At 36.4% G+C, this 19,798-nt stretch overlaps 1 protein-coding gene across 1 annotated transcript; it reads right to left on the bottom strand.

The window, feature by feature from the left end:
• Positions 1-2,114: 2,114 nt before the first annotated feature.
• Positions 2,115-7,065, bottom strand: LOC113358663. Its single transcript, XM_026602279.1, has 9 exons — positions 6,533-7,065; positions 5,549-5,755; positions 5,274-5,376; positions 5,106-5,185; positions 4,920-4,997; positions 3,883-3,974; positions 3,418-3,529; positions 3,143-3,268; positions 2,115-2,624 (listed from the first exon to the last, which is right to left on the bottom strand). The coding sequence occupies exons 1-9, from the start codon at positions 6,851-6,853 to the stop codon at positions 2,502-2,504; spliced, it is 1,242 nt and encodes a 413-aa protein (XP_026458064.1). The 5' UTR covers positions 6,854-7,065; the 3' UTR covers positions 2,115-2,501.
• Between the last annotated feature and the right edge of the window lie 12,733 nt (positions 7,066-19,798).

The raw sequence follows: 19,798 nt of genomic DNA, 5'->3' as shown, positions 1-19,798 counted from the left end.
CTCCACCGTTGATCTTAGCTTCTCTTTTGGGGATGAGATAAAGTAACTCCTCGGGGTTTATTGGGTGTTTCGTGACGCATCATGTTTTGATGTTTTGCCCTGCATGCTTTCCACGTATCTTTTTATATACACGTGTCTGATAGTGAGATATATGTGTACACAACAACCTTCTTAAAAGTATAAAAAAGATGGGAAATTTCGAAGCCAATGAGAGCCGTGCAGAAGATTTTCTGGTTAGTGAAAGCTCGTATAAAAGGAATTCGTCATCGTCATCGTCATCTATTTAGTGAGGCCATACCAATAATGTTCGAGTGTGTTAATGTAGTTTTTGGTTTAGAAGCTTAATATTTAATTGAGTACACGGAACAAACACACTACCTATTCGAGAAAGACAGTGGTGGACAAGTATCATTATTCCTTTCTCCTTTACTAATTCTAATGCAAAAAGAGCAGAACAAAGTTGCATTGAAGCCACTGCATAAACATCTATAATTCAAAAGCCACTTGATAAATAACAAAAACAAACAAATATTCAGAATTGTCTTCTCTGAATGGAGCCAAACTGCTAAACCACCGTCACAATCCTATTAACCCCACTTATATTATTTTATTACTGCTACAACCCAAATCAAACATAAAACAAAACCTATTTCAACAGGTAGATTTAGGTGAAACAACACATTCTGCTTCCCTCAGCAGCGGAATCTCTACTCGGATTCAGATTCAGCACTCTGCAACCAGCACTCTACTCGGTATAATATCGGTTCTAGATTTAGAGAATATAATTTTATATTAAACATTTTTTCTACACATTATCGGATAAGATATAATAGATAACATCAATTTTATCAAAAAAACAAAAGAATAACTTTAGTAACTTGCTTCGAGAGCTACATGCATCTCTACTACCACCTGGAAGACTTTCTTCGCCAAAATTACCCTTAAACTTTATAGAAAACGACCAATACCGTCTCATATCGGGAAATGTAGGAAAATTTCGTATCGACCGAAACGGCCGATATTCGGCCGATATTATCGGGCGAATATCGTATCCCCGATATCCTTCTTATCGTATCGTTCTGGGCCGATATCCGAAATATTCCCGATATATCGGCCGATACGGCCGATATTGACTACATTGCTCGCAAATCTATTTGGAACCCGTCTTAAAATTTGTGTGTTTATATTTCCGTATATGTAGCCTAGTTAGTAATTCGGCGAGCGGCAAAAATTCGGATCGAGTAAAAATGCGTTCATTAATCGGCTGGACGAAATATTAGTTCGGTCAAATATGCGGTCAATAATTCGTGATTCGAGGAAAATGCGGAAATTCGGGTTTAATGCGTTTAACATATCTCAATTCGGCACGTAAAATTCGGCATATATTTTACTATTATCATGTATTAAAAATCATTTGAGTGTTACTCCCTCCGTTCTTTTTTAATAGACTGGTTTTGTTTTTATAGAAATTTAAGGAATTTAAGAGAACTAATCATTGAAAGTGGTCCTCATGACACTTGTCAATAAAAGAAGTGAAGTGAAATGGTCCCCATGACACTTGTCCGCAAAAGAAGTAAAGTAAAATGGTACACATGACACTTGTCATCAAAAGAAATTAAGAAAAAAGTGGTCCCAGAAAATTAAATTGACATATTTTTTTTAGAACATTTATTTGTAGAAACCAGCCTATTAAAAAAAACGGAAGGAGTATTATTTGTGTTGTCCAACCTCACACAGGCACCTTTATACCACATACTGAAACCGGAAAAGAAAAAAAGAGCCTTTTGTCCCATCAAAGTTGGGGTAGGCTAGAGATGAACGTGTCAGTACAGACCAATGATTCAACCTCTAAAAATTGATTTGACTAAGATGGGGAAAGAGATAAGACACCAATGGAAGTACCATAATCCAGATATGAAGATTAGAGACTTCGAGGTTAATGTGATAGGCAAGGATAAGAAACACAAGCAAAAAATGATTCTGATTTTGATAGCCCATTCTTATCTTGATATCAAAATTTGACTTGACATCTTCATCTGGTACATTGATCAAGACCAAAACCAATGTTTTCTCCTACAAATTTCAAAAATGATATTCACCTAGGAGATGTCATCTATCAGCAATCTAATAACCATATATAGTTCACCAGGAACCTACGGATACATCGTTAAAAAACAAACTAAGCGTTTGGGACATTTCCCCATATTTCCACAGTTAAGACAAATCTTCTGTGCTTCTTTTTCTACTGATGCATAAGCAATATCAGAATGACAAAGACTCGCAATTTGATGTATTATTCACATTTCACAACATAATCCAATACCCTGGGGAAAAAAGCCTATCTTTCTTGGGTACAGATTATAGCATACGCTAACCTCACATGGACTCGGATCTAAACTCAAGCTATGAACCTCACCTTGGCCACCATTTAACTTTTTAGCGCCTTTTCTGTTGCACCACCACCTACGTAGAGAAAATGAAGGGTCTGGCTTAGCTCTGTTTTATCCTTTGATGTGCAGTCTCAGCATGCAATCTTTGTTTATCAACTTTTGTAGTGCTGCCTTCGCTTCCTCCAGTGTTTCTACTGCATATCCTACATCGAAAGATATTCGCTGAATGTTGAACTGCAAACACAATGATGTGTCAGTCAAATATGCTTGGTATCAGAAAATAGGTTATTTTTTACTACACTATATGTATATATACTTCTCTTTTTCATCCTAAAAAATAGATTAAGAAGAAAGGATGGAAATTTTGTTTTTCGCTTGTCATCAAAAAGTACAAAAAGTACGCTTCGACTAGTGGGTGATTATCAGGTACAAAAAGTACGCTTCGACTAGTGGGATCCATTTTATTCGACCTTTTTCCACATAACTTCTACAGGATGTGGAGAAGGTCTAAGTGAACCATAGACAAAACCTGACCTTGCAAATTGATGAAGGTAAGAACTATCTAAGACTATTCTAAACCGCCAATACAAGGCATGGCTGATGAGCTGCAGAATACTTGTGAATGACTCCATTGAACAATACAATGCAGTCAGTTGAAGATGTCATTCCAGATAACAGTCCAGTCTTGTGTAGACAACTAAAAATGATAACTGCTTATTCATAAGAGTGCGAATAAAAAGAGAAAGTAAGACCTGTGCCCCTTGTCGAACCCGAATATCAGTGCCTTTGCTGTCTATTGATATCAGAGCAGCATCATCAATCTCTGCTTCAGCGGACAGAAGTTCTTTAAGTGGTTTCGAGAAAAGAGCATTTAGTTCCTAAAAAGTTCAAGACTGCAAACCATCAGCGGTCAGGGAAAACTACAGACACGTTTTAACGTAAGTGGGTATATAAACACATCACTACTTGCTGCGTAAACTTTAATTCTGGTGGAAGAAGGTAAAAGAAAAAGAAAGAAATGCTACACCTTTAAATTTTGCTCCCCTCCATTGATTGCAATCTTATCAGGTTGTAGAGTTTCGTATTCCTTGACATCTACCCAAGCGACAGTACCAAATCCTCCAATGAAATAAATATCACTGGTAAGACCAAGCAGAAGAAAAAAAATACATTTAGCTACCCTCGTTCAGCAAAACGATACAGCAATTACCAAACAGCGACACTGAAGCCACCAATTAACAGAAGAGAAGACCTGCAATGCACAAGCACTAGTTAACACCCATCTCCTCACCAGAGAGGGAGAGTGGCAATTACTATGACCATAGTATGCATCGATCAGGCACTCTTTGCAATTACACAAATGAAATATGAATCAGCATCTTCGTCCTCTGTTGAAAAACCACAAGCTGTATATGGCTTAAAGTTGGGACTCCATGTGAAATCTGGTCTACGGATTAAAGCTTAGTCGGAAGAGTCTAAAGAGGGGACAAACCTAATGTTCTGCATCCTGAAGTAGTGAAAGTTGCCCCATTGTTGCGAAGCTACTTGCTGATGTTTTGCAACATATTGTTTATGAGCCCACTCCTGACAACGCGAGCATGCATGCAAATTAAAGATCAGAAGCATAATAGAATGTTAATCAAATAGATTCATCTATCCTACACTGCCAGTACATTTTTATACGTTTAGACAACCAATGGCCTGCACTTGCCGCTCAGTTGTCCAAGTGTTCTATGAAGATGTGCCATATGCAGTCTCGATCCGGGGCTTGTAAAAACGGTCCTATCAATACAAGTAGGAGCAAAACCTAACGACACTTCAACCACTAAAGTATCCTAGTATCAGTTAAACGGGATGAGGAACTAATTGCAGGTATTGGTCAGGGTGTTGGCTTCCGATAGCGCAAAAGTGGGCTGGTTGGACATGGAGGGAGGCCAACCATCCCCTCTCGAGATTCGTATGTGTCAACCACTCTGGCACTAGACCTGGAATGAAATTCCAAGATTGGTAAATCCTATTTCAGTAAAGCGGGGCAAATACAAGCTCCGAACACTCTAATCTTTGCTAACGTACATGACTGGAATATGGATCTCTTTGTGTGGTGACTGGCCCTCTAGTTCCAAGAGCAGGAGCAGCACCAGACTTAAATGTCAAAGCCCTTGACAGTGCAAGCCAATAACAAAATCTGAGGCCTTGTGGTAACATAAAGATTCCTGAGGCACCTAAATAACAGTGGCAGGGGAAAACATTCATTCCATTGCATCCCATTGTCTAGAGGCAGCATTCTACTGGTATTAGTAAGGGGTGGCAGAAGGTGGTTGTATAATGAGTTCAACACATTTGCCAAAGTTCCTACTACTCAAATATTAAGCAAACCAGGTTATTACGACGCCTATCTATCATACTATCTTAGACAGATGAAGATCAGACACTTATGATCAATTGGCCATCTCATTTTAACAGGTTGATGACCTAAGAACATCTTCCAAAGTCCCAGTAAACATAATTATTACATAGTGAGGCGCACACCTGTTGATCTTCAGCAAGAGGATAGACATCACCAAAAATTGTAACCCTTGCATTTGATAATCCACTCCATCCCGGTATCTATGAATTAAAACCAATTGTCAATAACATCATAAAAGGAGAACCAACTTATATACATGGATATACAGTTGACCACTAACCGAGCAAGGAAATTAAGGAACCACTAACCTGAACAACAAGTGTACATCTTGGATCAGCCAACAGATTCCTTGTGTGGATAGCTAATGGTGAAAATGAAAAGATTGGATCTGCACCAACAAAAACACAACTGTAACACAAAATTATGATAAATGGAATAAAATCTACTATAGGGAAGAGATTGAAGATGTGACGTACGGCCCATTGGATCTGGTGCAAAATCTACAAGTGAACCAAATGGGTATCCCTCTCTGCGATGGTGCATACGAGACATCACGGTACATAGATGAGCAAATCTGGCCTTGAATTAGAAACATAAGAAGCAGCATCAGTACCCTTTCCCGAAAAATAAACCCAAAAGAGGAAATAAATAAGATACGATAAGTTAGCTGATGGTTCACCAATATCCACTCTCAATGAGGTGCACAAATTCTTGAAAAGATTAAAAATGTTCAGCAAAAATATAAATATACCTGCTCCATCAGATTGCGAACTGCCAACGCTGGCCGAGGTAGGCCATGAGCAGAGGTTGCACTCTGAACCCCACCAGAAATTGGTGTTCTAAAAAGTCCCGCTCTAGAACCACCACTTGATCCACCAGCACTTGAAACCGTCAGAGGTGTCACCAAATTTGACGCTTCAGGACCCTCTTTGCTCTTTCCATGGTTACTAGAAGTATCCTTCAGAATACGACAGAAGCCATCACAACAATGTTGAAGTAGCCATTTGGTAAATCCATTCATAGACTACACTTCAATGAAAGTAATTTTAAAATTCTCACACTTAATATACTACACGTGGTCCTCTAGGATACAACACAAGACACAAAAACGTTGCCTATTATTTATATATGAAACTAGTCCGGAATTCCCACTTTTGTCTTAGGATGAAGAGAACCACTGAGGCACTGACCTTGCCATTTAGGATACTAGATACTCCCGCCAGTATAAAACGTAATCAAAGGCAAGAAGCAACTAAAACGTTGTTGTGATAGATGAACGATAGTCGATAAGGTAATCAGATTTATATAAAAATAAAGACAATTGCTAAAACACAGGTTAATGTCAGATAACTCCGAAAAACACATTAAGTTGAAAACACATAATAACTGCAATGTGGGTTATGCTACATCAACAGCTTCAAACCAACCCACAAAAATTGAAAACACAAAATCTAAAAGGTAGATAAATAATGAAGCTACTATTTAAGCAGTGGAGTGATCCAGATAAGGCCTTGGAGGGTTAATGCGCATTCATTCACCGTCCACCCTGGCTTAGCCAGTGTGTTCATTTCATATCAAACTAGATCATCCTATAAACTTTAATATAACCATCACAACAGAGTGGGTTTTGATTATTTTCTCCAAAAAAAGTTTGACCTATATCACATAATCAAACAAAAGGCACACAAACTTTGGATGAACAAAAAGAAAGAAAAAAAAAAACTTCTGTTTTTACCTCAAACCAAGAAGAATGAGCTTCTGGAATCAAAATGAGCTCATCATTCTTATCATCATCATCATCACCAGAAACTTCATGATTAAAAGCATTATTAACTGAAAAAACCAATCCACTTTTACTACTAACACCCTTGTGACTGTGAGAAGAACTCAATAAATCCAATCTGCCCCCACTAAATTGCTGTTTAGTATCAGAAATTTCATTGATTTTGAGAAACCCATTTCTTTGTTTAATCAAGGGTTTGCTTAGACAAGATTGGTTATATGTTTCACTACCGATTAATTTCGAAGAGAAAACTGAACTTGAAAGTGCTTCCATGGTGGTCCAAATAGAAAACCCTAGTTTGTCTCTGAGAAAGTGGGCAGAGGCTTTTTAGAGAGAGGGGAGGGGAAAGAAAGATGTTTTCTGTTCAAGGGTTTTGATGGGGTTTGAGAATTGAGAGTGAAAGAAACTTTCATTTACCATGAAAAAATCTTCTTTATTAATAAGTAAAGATTCCAACAATGATTTTAAACATAATATTACTGCTAAAATTTGCAGAGTTTTAAGCCATGTGCACGCGTGTGGTATGTACGATCTTTTGAAGAACGAGTAAAAAAAATATAAAGACCACAAAAGGTTCGAGAGGTGTCGCGAGTTCGATCTTTGTTTACATTACGTACAGTATTTCTGCAGGTTAGCAAATTAATACATGGAAAAAATCCACCATTAACCACCACTCAAGGTTTGAACAATAAAAGAACAAGTGGATGCTCTCAACCAGGTACATGGCAAAAACTTTAACTTCGTTTTTCTATGTAGGAGTCTATAATTCAATTATGGCAGCACATCTCGGCACATACATCCTTTGCATCTCTACTCCAACGATTGGCACGCAAATGGGTTGGATGAATAAAGGCCTGACACCACAGGAAAGTTAACACTCATAAGCTCCACTTCCGCTTGACACTCACGCTGCGCAAACCCAACTTTCTTTCCTTCTGCGTGTTGCAGCGTGCAAAAAAAATATATATAAATGTTGTTTGGGTCCCGTCAAAAAACTGCATCTTCTAAGATTGGATAAACTAACCAAATGAAGCAGCATTGATCATGACAAAACACTCCTAATGAAGCGTGCTTAGAGTATCCATGAAAAATCTGATTCGTTTAGGGCTATCCTTTGTAGTGAGAAGCATCTTAAGCATCAACCGATATTTAGGGATATCCAAGCCATCCCTTCCTTAACCAGTCTGCAGGGGAGGCAGTTAAAATCCCTCATTTCTACGCTCGAGCAACATCTTTTTAATCAGATCGTCAAGGGTCTAACAATCTCTATCGAGGCTAACTGGATTATGATATTCACTAATAATCTCGATCATGCATGATGTTCCCTTTACAAATAAACGTAGGCATCATCAATCATTTAACACATACATGGATGCGGTATAAATTAAACCTTATCTCACATTTCAGGTCCAATGAATCGTGTATATCCACCTTCCAGATGGCATCTCCGCAAACAATATTATATGGTCGTTTACCAAGTCAAAAAAATGCACCACAGCATGTTGACATGAATTCCTAACCAAACAATATTATATGGTCATTTGCATCACACCCCCGTACCAATAAATAAGTTTTACAGACATTACCATGTCTATCAAAAATATAGTGTTAAAGCACTGCTCAGTCGAACTCGCAAGCGTTGCTATCTCAAGCTTGTTTGTCAAGTTTAGTTGATCAAAACTATAGTCTTGATTTCTAGTCTACTTATAGGAATTTCGGACTAAGATAGATTGTGTAGTTGAGCTTTAGACTTCACGGTGCTTACAACTGAAGACGGAGATTTATTGAAGAACTCGGAGGAACTTCATCAACAAAAGGTATGTGGAGACTAAAGATTGTCTATCACTCAGAAGTTTATTCTTCTATTATATCTCCTATTGAGACAAAAAGTCGTACAACGATATAGACTTTCATATCATACGCATTTGTTATTTCGAGCTGAGTATAACTCGCTTATCTATTTTCCGAAATATCTGTTAGTAGATTTGTGCTTTAGCTACATTCATCATTATTCTTGACGATTTTAGTTGGAAAATAATTTATTTGTTGGAAACTAAATAATGAGTCAAAAGATGATCATGTGGAAATTGCCTTGAAACATCTTACATGATTTGTGTGAGATAATCATTTGATGTCGACTTGGGAAGTTTCGTATTGATCATTCGATCACTTGAAAATTTCTTATAAGTTAATGGTTTGTGTGAGACGGCCATTGTCGTCTTCTAATAATGTTTCAATGATTGAAATGGGAGTTTAGAACTTTTTCATGTCTGGAAAAACATCACAGTATGCGTACTTGGTGTACAAACTATGTTGGTATGATTCAGGCCCGGAAGCCAAGTGATGAGTGCTAAAAAGTGCATATTTCTATATATTTTTCTTGGCATTTAACTCATCTTCTGTGCATTAATTCTACATTTTATCCCATATTCTGTATTTTCATTGTTTTCAAGAATAAATATTTTTATTAATTAATTTTGCATTTTTAGGTAATAAATAAAGTTTGGATGAATTGCGGAGCGGAAAAGAGCAAAGAAACGGTCAAGACTCCCGCAGGAAGGCAGCAAAGAATGATGTTTGCAAGAGCCGGATAAACTAGAAGTGGGCTTGAAGAGGAAGAATTGTTCTTAAAGAAGATATGGGCTTGGCATACCCAAGGCCCAAAACCCTTACCCAAATCCATTTCCAATATCCATACCCATTTCCATGAGAACCGTCAGATAGGATCCATCACATCATCCTACGGTCGCCTCATCATCGTGCATCAAACTCTGAAGTTCCTGTCAAACATCACAGCACCTAACTCTAATCTGAGCCGTCAGTTTTGATGTATCACAAATCCAACGGTCGCTCCAAGCATGTTTCCCTCGTGTCGTTCGATTCAATCCAGATGTGATAATCCAACACTCATCCTTGTTGTTCATCAAACCCTTCTGATCCGCCCAACACCATAGCACCTAAACCTATTTCCCGCAAAAAAAACAGCCCCTTCCTCAAACCCCATCGACTCCATCTTCTCCCTCACCCTCTGCAACACCACCATACCCTGCCGCACCACCATCATCACCTCCACCTTTCTCAACTGCCACAACCACCACCACTCGAGCCATCATCACGTATAACAACCAAACCCATCACTCTACCTACCTATTACATCAACCTCTCGATCTTTCTTTCTCTGTGAAACCCTAGTTTTAGGGGTTGATGATATAGTTTAGTTAGAGAAGAAATCAAAGGTATGGGAAGATAGAGAAGAAGATATGGAAGCATGGGTCGACGAAATAGAAAAAGAAATCAGAGAGTTAGGTGAGTGAATTTCGTATTTGGTGAAACCCTAGTTTCACTGATTTGGGGGTTTTTGATTTTTTGAGTTTGCATGTATAAATTGAATGCTCGGGTGACGAATTGGGTTATGCCTGGATTAGCCAGAGCACCACCTTAGAGGCCTGGACTATCCAGTGCTCTCTACTGTTACTTCTTGTTTAATTTCAAATTTAGTAATTTCAATTGTATTTGTTCACCATGTCTAGTGTGTTCTAATTACTCTTGCTAGGGTGTAGATGAAACCCTTAGTCATATGTTGAGAAAATTTCTGTTCAATTTAATGTTCTTATGATGTTCACTGTTGTAGGATGATTACTAGCTAAAGCATTCAAATGCACTTGTGATGAGTTGTACTGTGAGAAGACAGTTCATGCTAGGAGTGAATTAGATAACATAGCTAGAATTATTATCCATTTTATCCTGTTAGGGATGATAGTTAACTAAATTGATCAAATGAACCTGTGATAGGCTGTACTGTAAGAAGACAGTTTATGCTAGGGGTGAGTTAGTGAGAATGGTTGGCATATTATCCATTTTATCCTTCCCTGGAAAGGAACAAGAACATAAGTTGAATAGGTATTGCCTTAGCTTAGGATTATTGGGTGGATTCAAATGCCCTAGTGCTTTTAGTCACTGTCACTAGAAAGATTTAGAAAACAACACCATCTCCCTCCAAGTCCCTGTGGACAAACCCCTGCTTATTCACTTTCTACTTTAGATCATGTGCACTTGCAGGTGTAAATATAACCATAGTTTTAGGTTTAATTCATTAGCTATCACCAAGTTTGCATACCAGTATGCGAACGGTTTTTAACTAAGAAGTCCGAGAACCAAGTTTGCATACCATTATGCGAATGGTTCTACCTGAGTTAGGCCTGGGACGACAGTTTGCGTACCCATTTGCAAACTGTTCGGCAAAACCAAAGTCTGGAACTTAAGTTTGCGTACCCGTTTGAAAACTAAGTGGTGAAAGTTCTAAAATCAGTTAAGTATGTTCACATACTCATGAACAAATACATTTATGAAACAAGGAATGCAATCTTTGCAAACCGTGGCTTAATATTCATGAACTGATTCTTCTACATTGTACATTACGAATCATTTTGATTGTGCTTCAATTAGATCATATATACTTCTATTTGATTGTCAACAATTGAAAAACTCTACGAAACACAATTAGATTCATTTGATTATCTCTCATTATTGATTGATCATCATAGTTGATCTAGATGTGTTAGATGAAAGTGGTTAAGACAAAAATGTCCATATGGCTAACTTGGGTTAACTATTATTGAGCCAACTAAAATATACACGTTTAGGTACGGTTACCCATATCTAAATGAAAGTATATTTCATTTGTGTGTGACAAGCTAAGACCATCTAACGGTGGAGAGATATTTCTTTGGTTTCATGCAAACTTAGCTTGTATCTTAAGTCGGATTTTCATCTAACGGTGAATATGGAATACTTTGTTTATAAGCTAACTTGAAAACCCTAATTTCAAAGTCTATATAAAGGATAACTCTTACAACTAGGAAACCTAATCCCCACACATCTTATGTGATGCTAGTTGCCGCTAGAGTCGATTTTCCTTTAACCTAGGTTTTTCCTAAAACCATTATAGGTTAACGACTTGAAGACTTCATTGGGATTTTGATTGTTAAGTTATTGTGTGGTGATTGTTATTTTTAGGCTGTTCTTCGGGAATATAAGACAAGATTATCAATTGGTTCCTGTGCACCTTGATTTATCAAAAGACGGAACAAAAACTTCATAGGTAATTTTGTGGGAGACAGATTTGTTTATAAGTCTTCGACTTTGGTTCGTAGAAACTCTTAGTTGTGGGTGAGATCAGCTAAGGGAATCAAGTGCATAGAGTCATGCTGGGATTCAGAGGCGTAGGGAACGCGACTGTACCTTGATCAGTGTGAGATTGGTTAGGGGTCATCTACATTCCAGTCCGAAGTTAACTTGTAGTAGGCTAGAGTATGTAGCGTCTTAATACAGTATGGTGTTCAAATATGTACTAGGTCCCGGGGTTTTCTGCATTTGCGGTTTCTTCGTCAACAAAACTTCTAGTGTCTGTGTTATTTCTTTTCCGCATTATAATTGTTTATATAATTGAAATATCACAGGTTGTATATAGTTCAATCAATTGGTTAATCCAACCTTTTGTTATTGATATAAATTGATTGACACTTGGGCATTGGTCTTTGGTCCCGTCCAAGTTATTTCTCATATCAATCGGGCTCACAAATTTATATATGTTCGATTGTAGATTGTATTGAGAAATTGAGATATAAATATTTGGCATATTTATTGATTAAGCTCGCTTTATAAGTTGGTGCTTTCAGAATTATATTAGAGTTAGTCGACACAGATTTCCGAACGAAATATTGGGTGTGGTTGTTGTTCCCCCGTTTTTTCATAAAAGTTCCTACAATTGTCATGGTAGATTCCCTTTGAACTATGTCCACTTTGGGGTCTTAATTAAAAACATGAATCATCTTCCCTAATAGGGTCATGGTCTTCAAGGTTCCAATTGGTAGGATTCTTGCGTTGTGGTCTTCTTGTCTCAACTATTTTGTCCATAACTTCTTCGTCTGATCTCTAAAAGACCTCATTCTTGTGCGTCGGATTCGTTTTTTTGTATTATACAAAGTAGAGAAAAAAAATCATGAACGAGTTATATTTGGTCATTCTCCATTGGTAGACATAAATTCGTTGCTAATTTTAGCACTTCGTAGCTCCTTTTTGAATGATTAACCTTATATGACACATAAGAAGCAAAACAAGAGTAATAACAAGTAATATGCAAGAATTGTAGCGGTAACAGGTATGTTTTTGACACTGAAAACTTGTAAATTAAGCACTTATCATGAATACCTAGAGATACACAAGTACGTGTGTTAATTAAGTCTGTTCATTACTAATTATTGATAATTGACAATGGTAAAGATTTCTTATTGCAATATAATTTTAGATTTTTCCAATTTTGACTCCTTAAACCTCAAATCAAATGTAATTTGGCTGCTTTTAGGGTGTATTTTCTGATATAATTATATTAGTTTTTTTTTAATCTAAACATAATAAAATCTTTGTGGTTCTAACGAATATAATCTATCTGAACCCAATAATAATTTATGAGATTTTTAAGGAGGTAGCTGGTTGGACTTATAATAGAAACCAAATGTCCCAACCCCTTGGTAACTTAATAACGTGTCGTATTTGTGACATTTGCTGTCAGAACCATATTTAGACATATTGTTTATTCTCTGTATTTGAACTTGTTTTAACAACATTGGATGACAACTCTTATAAGTTGTTTGCTGAAATGATTTTCATAATCTGATCTCTAGAAGAATGTCACCCTAATAGTTCAAAACCTTTGGAAAATACCTTGATACTTTCCGTAACTGTTGCCTCCACTCATGCAGGTTATGATTCGTTGTGTGTTTTAACAATATTTATGAACATTTCATCTGATGTATGTGTTTGCTTGTGATGTACATGTAGATATCAAATGCTTAGTGTTAGAGCATTTCTCGGCCGAACTCGCAAGCGTTGCTATCTCAAGCTTGTTTGTCAAGTTTAGTTGCCAAAACTACAAGTCTTGATTTCTAGTCTACTTATAGCTACGTCTCGGATTAGGATAGTAAGTGTAGTTGAGCTTTAAACTCCACGACGTTCATCGAATGAAGACGAAGAACTACTCAAGGGAACTTGTGGAACTTCATCAACAAAGAGGTATGTGGAGACTTGAACTTATCTATCACTCAGAAGTCTATCTATTCTATCTCCTATTTTAAGACAAAAGTCGTATTGCTATATAGACTTCGATTATACACATTTGCTATTTCGAGTCGAGTTTATCTCGCTTATCTATTTCTCGAAATATGTGTTGTTAAGATTTCTCTTTGGCCAAGTTCATCTTTACTCGTGATGAAAGTCATGTTGATTATTTCAATAACTTGAAAATCGCTTTGATGAAAATAGTTCGTGAACAACAACTATTTTCCTCTAGGAAAGTTTCAATGATTGAAACAAGAGTTTATAACAAGTAACCATGTTTGGATATAAACATAGTGTGTTCTGACATTTGTATAAAAGTCCAAAACCGGGAACCTAAAGTATGCGTACCCGTACGCGTACCGGCGGTTGTTGGAAATCCGGGTGAGTATGCGTACTCATACGCATACTGGTGGAAGTTTCACGTCCGTGAATTTCTGCTGGAGTTTGGAGTTAAAAACAAACTCAATCTGGTCACTTAAGTATGCGTACCCGTTTGCATACTTGAGAAGGTTACATTCTAAAATCGGTTTGTGCATGAACTAAAACATTTATATAATAAGAAATGCAATCTTTGCAAATCATGGCTATAGTGTTCATGAATTTATTCGAGTGAATCAAAATCGATTTTGCTTCGACCGTGTCTTGTATACTTCTATGAGATCTAAGCAATTGAACAACTCTTTAACTAGTTCATTTGAGTCATTTGAACTAGTTATGGTGAAGATGAATAAGGTTCATATGAGAGTGTTCATATGGCTAACCATTGGTTAAATATTGTTGAACCAACTAGATGTACACGTTTAGGTATGGTTACTCAAACCTAAATGAAGGTGAATTTCATTTGTGTATAACAAGCTAAGCTCGATCTAACGGTTGAAAGATATTAGCTTGAATCTAATCATATTTTCATCTAACGGTGAATATTGAATGCTTTGTTACCAAGGTAACTTAGATTGCAAACCTTGATTTGAAATCTATATAAAGGATAACTCTAGCAATTGGAAACCCAACCCCCACACCTCATGTGTGATACTAGTTGCATAAGCTAGAGTCAATTCTCCTTTAACTTTAGGTTTTTCACGAAACCCTGTAGGTTAACGACTTGAAGACTTCATTGGGATTGTGAAGCCAGACCCAACTATTTTCTCTGTAGTTGCGTGATCTGATTTTGCTGTTTTTTTATCATATTTGAGTACATTCGTAAGATTGGCTTAAGATTTATACCTCTGATAGGAAAGATATAAAAGTAGTCACAAACACATCCATTGCATCGTTTGTGATTCCACAATATCTTTTTTTGTTAATCGATTAAGATTATTGTGAGGTGATTGATAATACTATGTTGTTCTTTGGGAGTATAGGTCCGATATATCAATTGGTTCCTGTTCACCTTGATTTATCAAAAGACATAACAAAAACTCGTAGGTATATCTGTGGGAGACAGATTTATCTATTCAATAGATTTTTTTTTGTGTGATACAGATTTGTTTATCAAGTCTTTGACTTTGGGTCGTAGCAACTCTTAGTTGTGGGTGAGATCAGCTAAGGGAATCAAGTGCGTAATATCCTACTGGGATTAGAGACGTGAGGAACGCGACTGTACCTTCAATCAATGTGAGATTGATTAGGGTTCAACCAAGGTAGTTAATATCGCGTATCGGTCTCGTATCGCCAGGTCCGATACACATATACAAAACATAATATTGGTTTTTATCGGTGATACATCATTAAAAATATAATTTCAAATATTTATAAAACCATAAAAAAAATAATAAGAATCGTACACATATCTCAAATTTCCAAAATACAAGGCGATTTATTAGCCAGCGTTGTGATTGTTGTCCCATTATGCCGGTAAATTTATTTTATTATCCTTAATATTTATCTTTTATATATACCTACCTTGCAATCGAAATATGATTTCCATCTTATATCCTACTATATACTCATTGATTTTATATCAAAAATATATTAGCATTTTTTACCTTCTCCAATTGACATTGTACTTGTCTGTAAAGACTAGATGCATGTTGATGAAATTTATTCACTGAAACTGATATTATCGGTGTACAAGTAAAACCGATATACCGGTCTGTACCGACCTGTACAACCGATAAAATCGTTCTGACTTTGTATCGTCGATATTTTCGATATCGTATAGGTATTTTCCGATCACCGATAAAAACATGTAATATCGGCTTGTTCAACCGATATTGACTACCTTGGGTTCAACTACATTCCAGTCCGAAGTTAACTTGTAGTAGGCTAGTGTTTGTAGTGGCTTAATATAGTGTGGTGTTCAAATCTGGACTAGGTCCCGGGGTTTTTCTGCATTTGCAGTTTCCTCGTTAACAAAACTTTTGGTGTATGTGTTATTTGTTTTCCGCATTATATTTTGTTATATAATTGAAAAATCACAGGTTGTGCGTTGAATCGATCAATTGTTAAATCCAACCTTTGGTTGTTGATTGAAATTGATTGATCCTTGAACACTGGTCTTTGGTACCGTTCAAGTTATATCTCTTATATTTAATCAGGTTCGCAAATTCTTATTTGTTTGATTGCGGATTGAATTGAGAGATTGAGATATAACTCTTTGATATACTTTTGCTTAAGATTGAGTCTGACTGTCTAGTTGATTCTCTTGAAAGTATATTGGAGTTAGTCCATACAGATTGCTAAGCGAAATATTGGGAGAGGTTGTTAGAACCACGTTTTTTCACTTAGCGTACATATTTGGGCTTGACTAGGGAATGGTCGTCGGCCTATGATGTCATCTGACACTCCTATTTAATAATATCCCGGAGTATTATTTATAACCTACTATAGCACTTTTATATATGTAATACCTGATTATTCAGGAATTATTTTCATGATCCTTATAAATAAAAACCCTTCAAATATGACATAACGAACCTTAATAAAGGATACACTTTTATCCTTTTATGTTTTCTCATACTTTCCTTGGCTTTGATGTATTGTACAAATAAAAACAACGACATTTTGATGCCTACGATATAGTTCGAGTCGCCTATGCTCTTCAACAAAAAGTTACAAATAAATCTAAAAAATTAAAAAATTGATTTGTGAGAAATTTATTTGAGATATTTTCTAGTTAGGTCACAAATATGTAATCTCGTTACGAGAAAATACAATTCGTAGTTCAATTTTAGTAACACTAAAAAAAATGAGTGAAATTCTAGTGTTTCCTTTCACAGTCGCTAAGATAACCTCAACTGACTACCAACATAGGAAATTTGAGTATTTGATATCTCATTTGGAATATTTATATCACCTCTTACTCGCTATGAGATCGAAACAGCAAGAAAACGAGATCAAAGAGCATCAATAAGACAAGTGTGAATCCCGATTGATGTTGAATAATCGATCCACCGACAAGAGTCCGTTTGTTGAAGCTCGACGTTATGCTCACCTGCATAGACACGACGTTTCTGCTAATACAGACGCAATAACTCATCATTTCGAGAAAACTACCATAATTCGCATTCTCATAAATGGTATCTCGGGTATTCTCTGGGAACGACACCTGAACACATCTTTTCATCATTCTCCCGTGATTAAAACAAAATACTTGATGGTCGCGATCAACAATAACTTGTGGTCCGATCCGTTTGAGCATGAAGAGACATTGCCATTCGGCATCAAATTCATCCACTAAATAACCTCATCCCAGTTATATCATTGATCTTTTTACCCTCATAGAAAAAATGAAGGAATCCAAGATCCTCAAGATCCCAAGTTACGCTATTAATTTCGTGCATATATGCCTAGAAATTTTGCAGTCATCCAGACGCAAAGGAACCACGATAATACCAGTAAGTTTAAAAGATTCTCAGGTCTAACTAAACTTATTAGTCATATTTTGTACTTGGAGTACCTAAACTCTAATATTCAAGTGTCTTTAACACGTTTAGTTTTTCTCACTAATATATGTTAGTGCCTAAGTATAAAAGTTTGCCCAAAAGATAAAATAAAATTCTTAGAGGGTGATCGGTAGCTTTGATCACAAACTTGGGTGCATAAATAGTTAAATACATAATAAGAGAATGTCATGTTTTTTAATAAACATAAATTTCGTTTTCTTTTCCTCCCATAATTCTTAACTGGGATAATATTTTTTCTTTCTAAATGACACATTCTAAGTATAAGAAGTTAATGAGATTTTGAGCTTCATATAATACTGTGATTTTCCAGGCCTCTCTCGGTGGCAACCCGTAAGAAAGTTAAATAACAGTGGGTGGGATCCGACTGCTCTGACATTGAACTGGTATCCTTATCTCATATTATGTTGTGTGTTTTCAGGTCTTAATTCTACACCACATACGGTTGAAAGCCCAAAAGACAGTTTGTGCTGATATAGGTGGATGGTGTCTGACTACTCTTGCAAGAGATATTGTATCCTCACATTAAAATAATGAAGATCATTTGTTGTTTTCGATGACCCTCAAAACTCGGTTGTAAAACCGTTAACTCTAATGATGACAATCCCTTCGGGATTCCAATAAGTATGGAAATGAGAGTTTTCTTCGAAAATGCTCGCATATAAAGTATCATGGAAAAAATTGTTGAATCGTCACTTTAAAAAAATAAATATTTAACCAAATTGATAAATCAACGAATATATGCTTGGTAGAAATCGAATCGGTCTGAAAAGGTTGGTTTCTCGAGTATCGGGAAGTCGGAGCTTGCCAAGCAGGTCGTAACCCGACCTATAAAGAGCAAAAGAATTTCGTTTCGTCACTTTTGTCGTCTTTACAAAAATACATATCGTTATCAGCATGCGGGGACAACCTTGCAAATCCAATCATTATAAAAAAATATATATCGGTCATCCACATACTGTGTTCCATCTCAATCGGTCATACGGCTTCCGCCTATCCACATGAAATATTAGTTGACATTATAATAAAGTAATCATAGCTTACCTTCTTACCAAATCATCTATTTTACAAACTCAAAAAAATTGAACCATACCATTCACGCATCCCATAGGAATTCTGAAGGGCCCGCAAATACTATAATCCCATTTTGTGCATTTTATCGATACGGTAAATACGGGGTGAATGATTTTCACTACTCTAGGATTGTAGTCCAACATTGGGTGTACATTGGATACCTTCACTAATATGTGAAACCCACGAAGTTGTATATAACCGACCAAATGGTGTTAGAGCATTGCTCGGTTGAACCCACAAGTTTTGCTATCTCAAGCTTGTTGTCAATGTTAGATGATCAAAACTATATTTTGATTTCTAGTCTACTAAGTATCACCGTTATAAACTGAAGATCGACGAAGACATTTTGTATTAGGTATGTGAAGAATGAACCATTCTATTTTACTCACTATCTTACCATATATCTTTTTGAGACGATGACGTATGACTTCTAGTAGATTTACAAAGAAGGAGTTTCGAGTCAAGCTTGTATTAAAAATCTCGAATATGACTTTAAGCAAAGATGTTCAATAATCCTTAACAATATTAGTCCTAAAATTTTATTGTGTGAATTAATTTGTGGATCAATTGAAAATTTCTTAAGCAAATGATTTCATCATGCGGGAATGTTTCAAACATCATGAGAGAGAAATATTTAACTTTCTGATTTTTTTACTCAGGGTAGGTTGGAAAACTAGCTCGCAAACCATATTATATGAGTTTCAGAAATACATGAGGGTTGGTGAACCAGTTCGCAAACCGCATGTTCAGTTAGGGACTGTTCACGAACCGTTATGATCTGAAATTTGAAAGTTGGTATTAAATGATAGCAATTGACAAACCCGGTTCATGAACCGTGATCAACTGAATTCGGCAGTCTTGTAGGGTTCACGAACTGTTGCACCCTGACTCGTGAACAAGCCTAACAGTTTACGAACCGTTGTACCAACTGTCCCAGTTTAAGATTTTAGTATATGCTCAAAGACTTATTTTTTTCAAATATGTTTAGCATTACTAGAACGCTATCAAACACTTTTAAGACTTCATTGATTACTTAAACACTTATGTATGTGCATCATGATTAAATATTTAGGTGTTTAAATGAATATCAAATTGTTTTAGTTCTTTGGCATACTTGACAAACCGA

This window comes from Papaver somniferum, chromosome 3 (assembly GCF_003573695.1).
Source record: "Papaver somniferum cultivar HN1 chromosome 3, ASM357369v1, whole genome shotgun sequence".
NCBI classification, from domain to species: Eukaryota; Viridiplantae; Streptophyta; class Magnoliopsida; order Ranunculales; family Papaveraceae; genus Papaver; species Papaver somniferum.
Note: the sequence above shows the minus strand (reverse complement) of the source record. Positions and strands in the feature narration are given on the sequence as shown.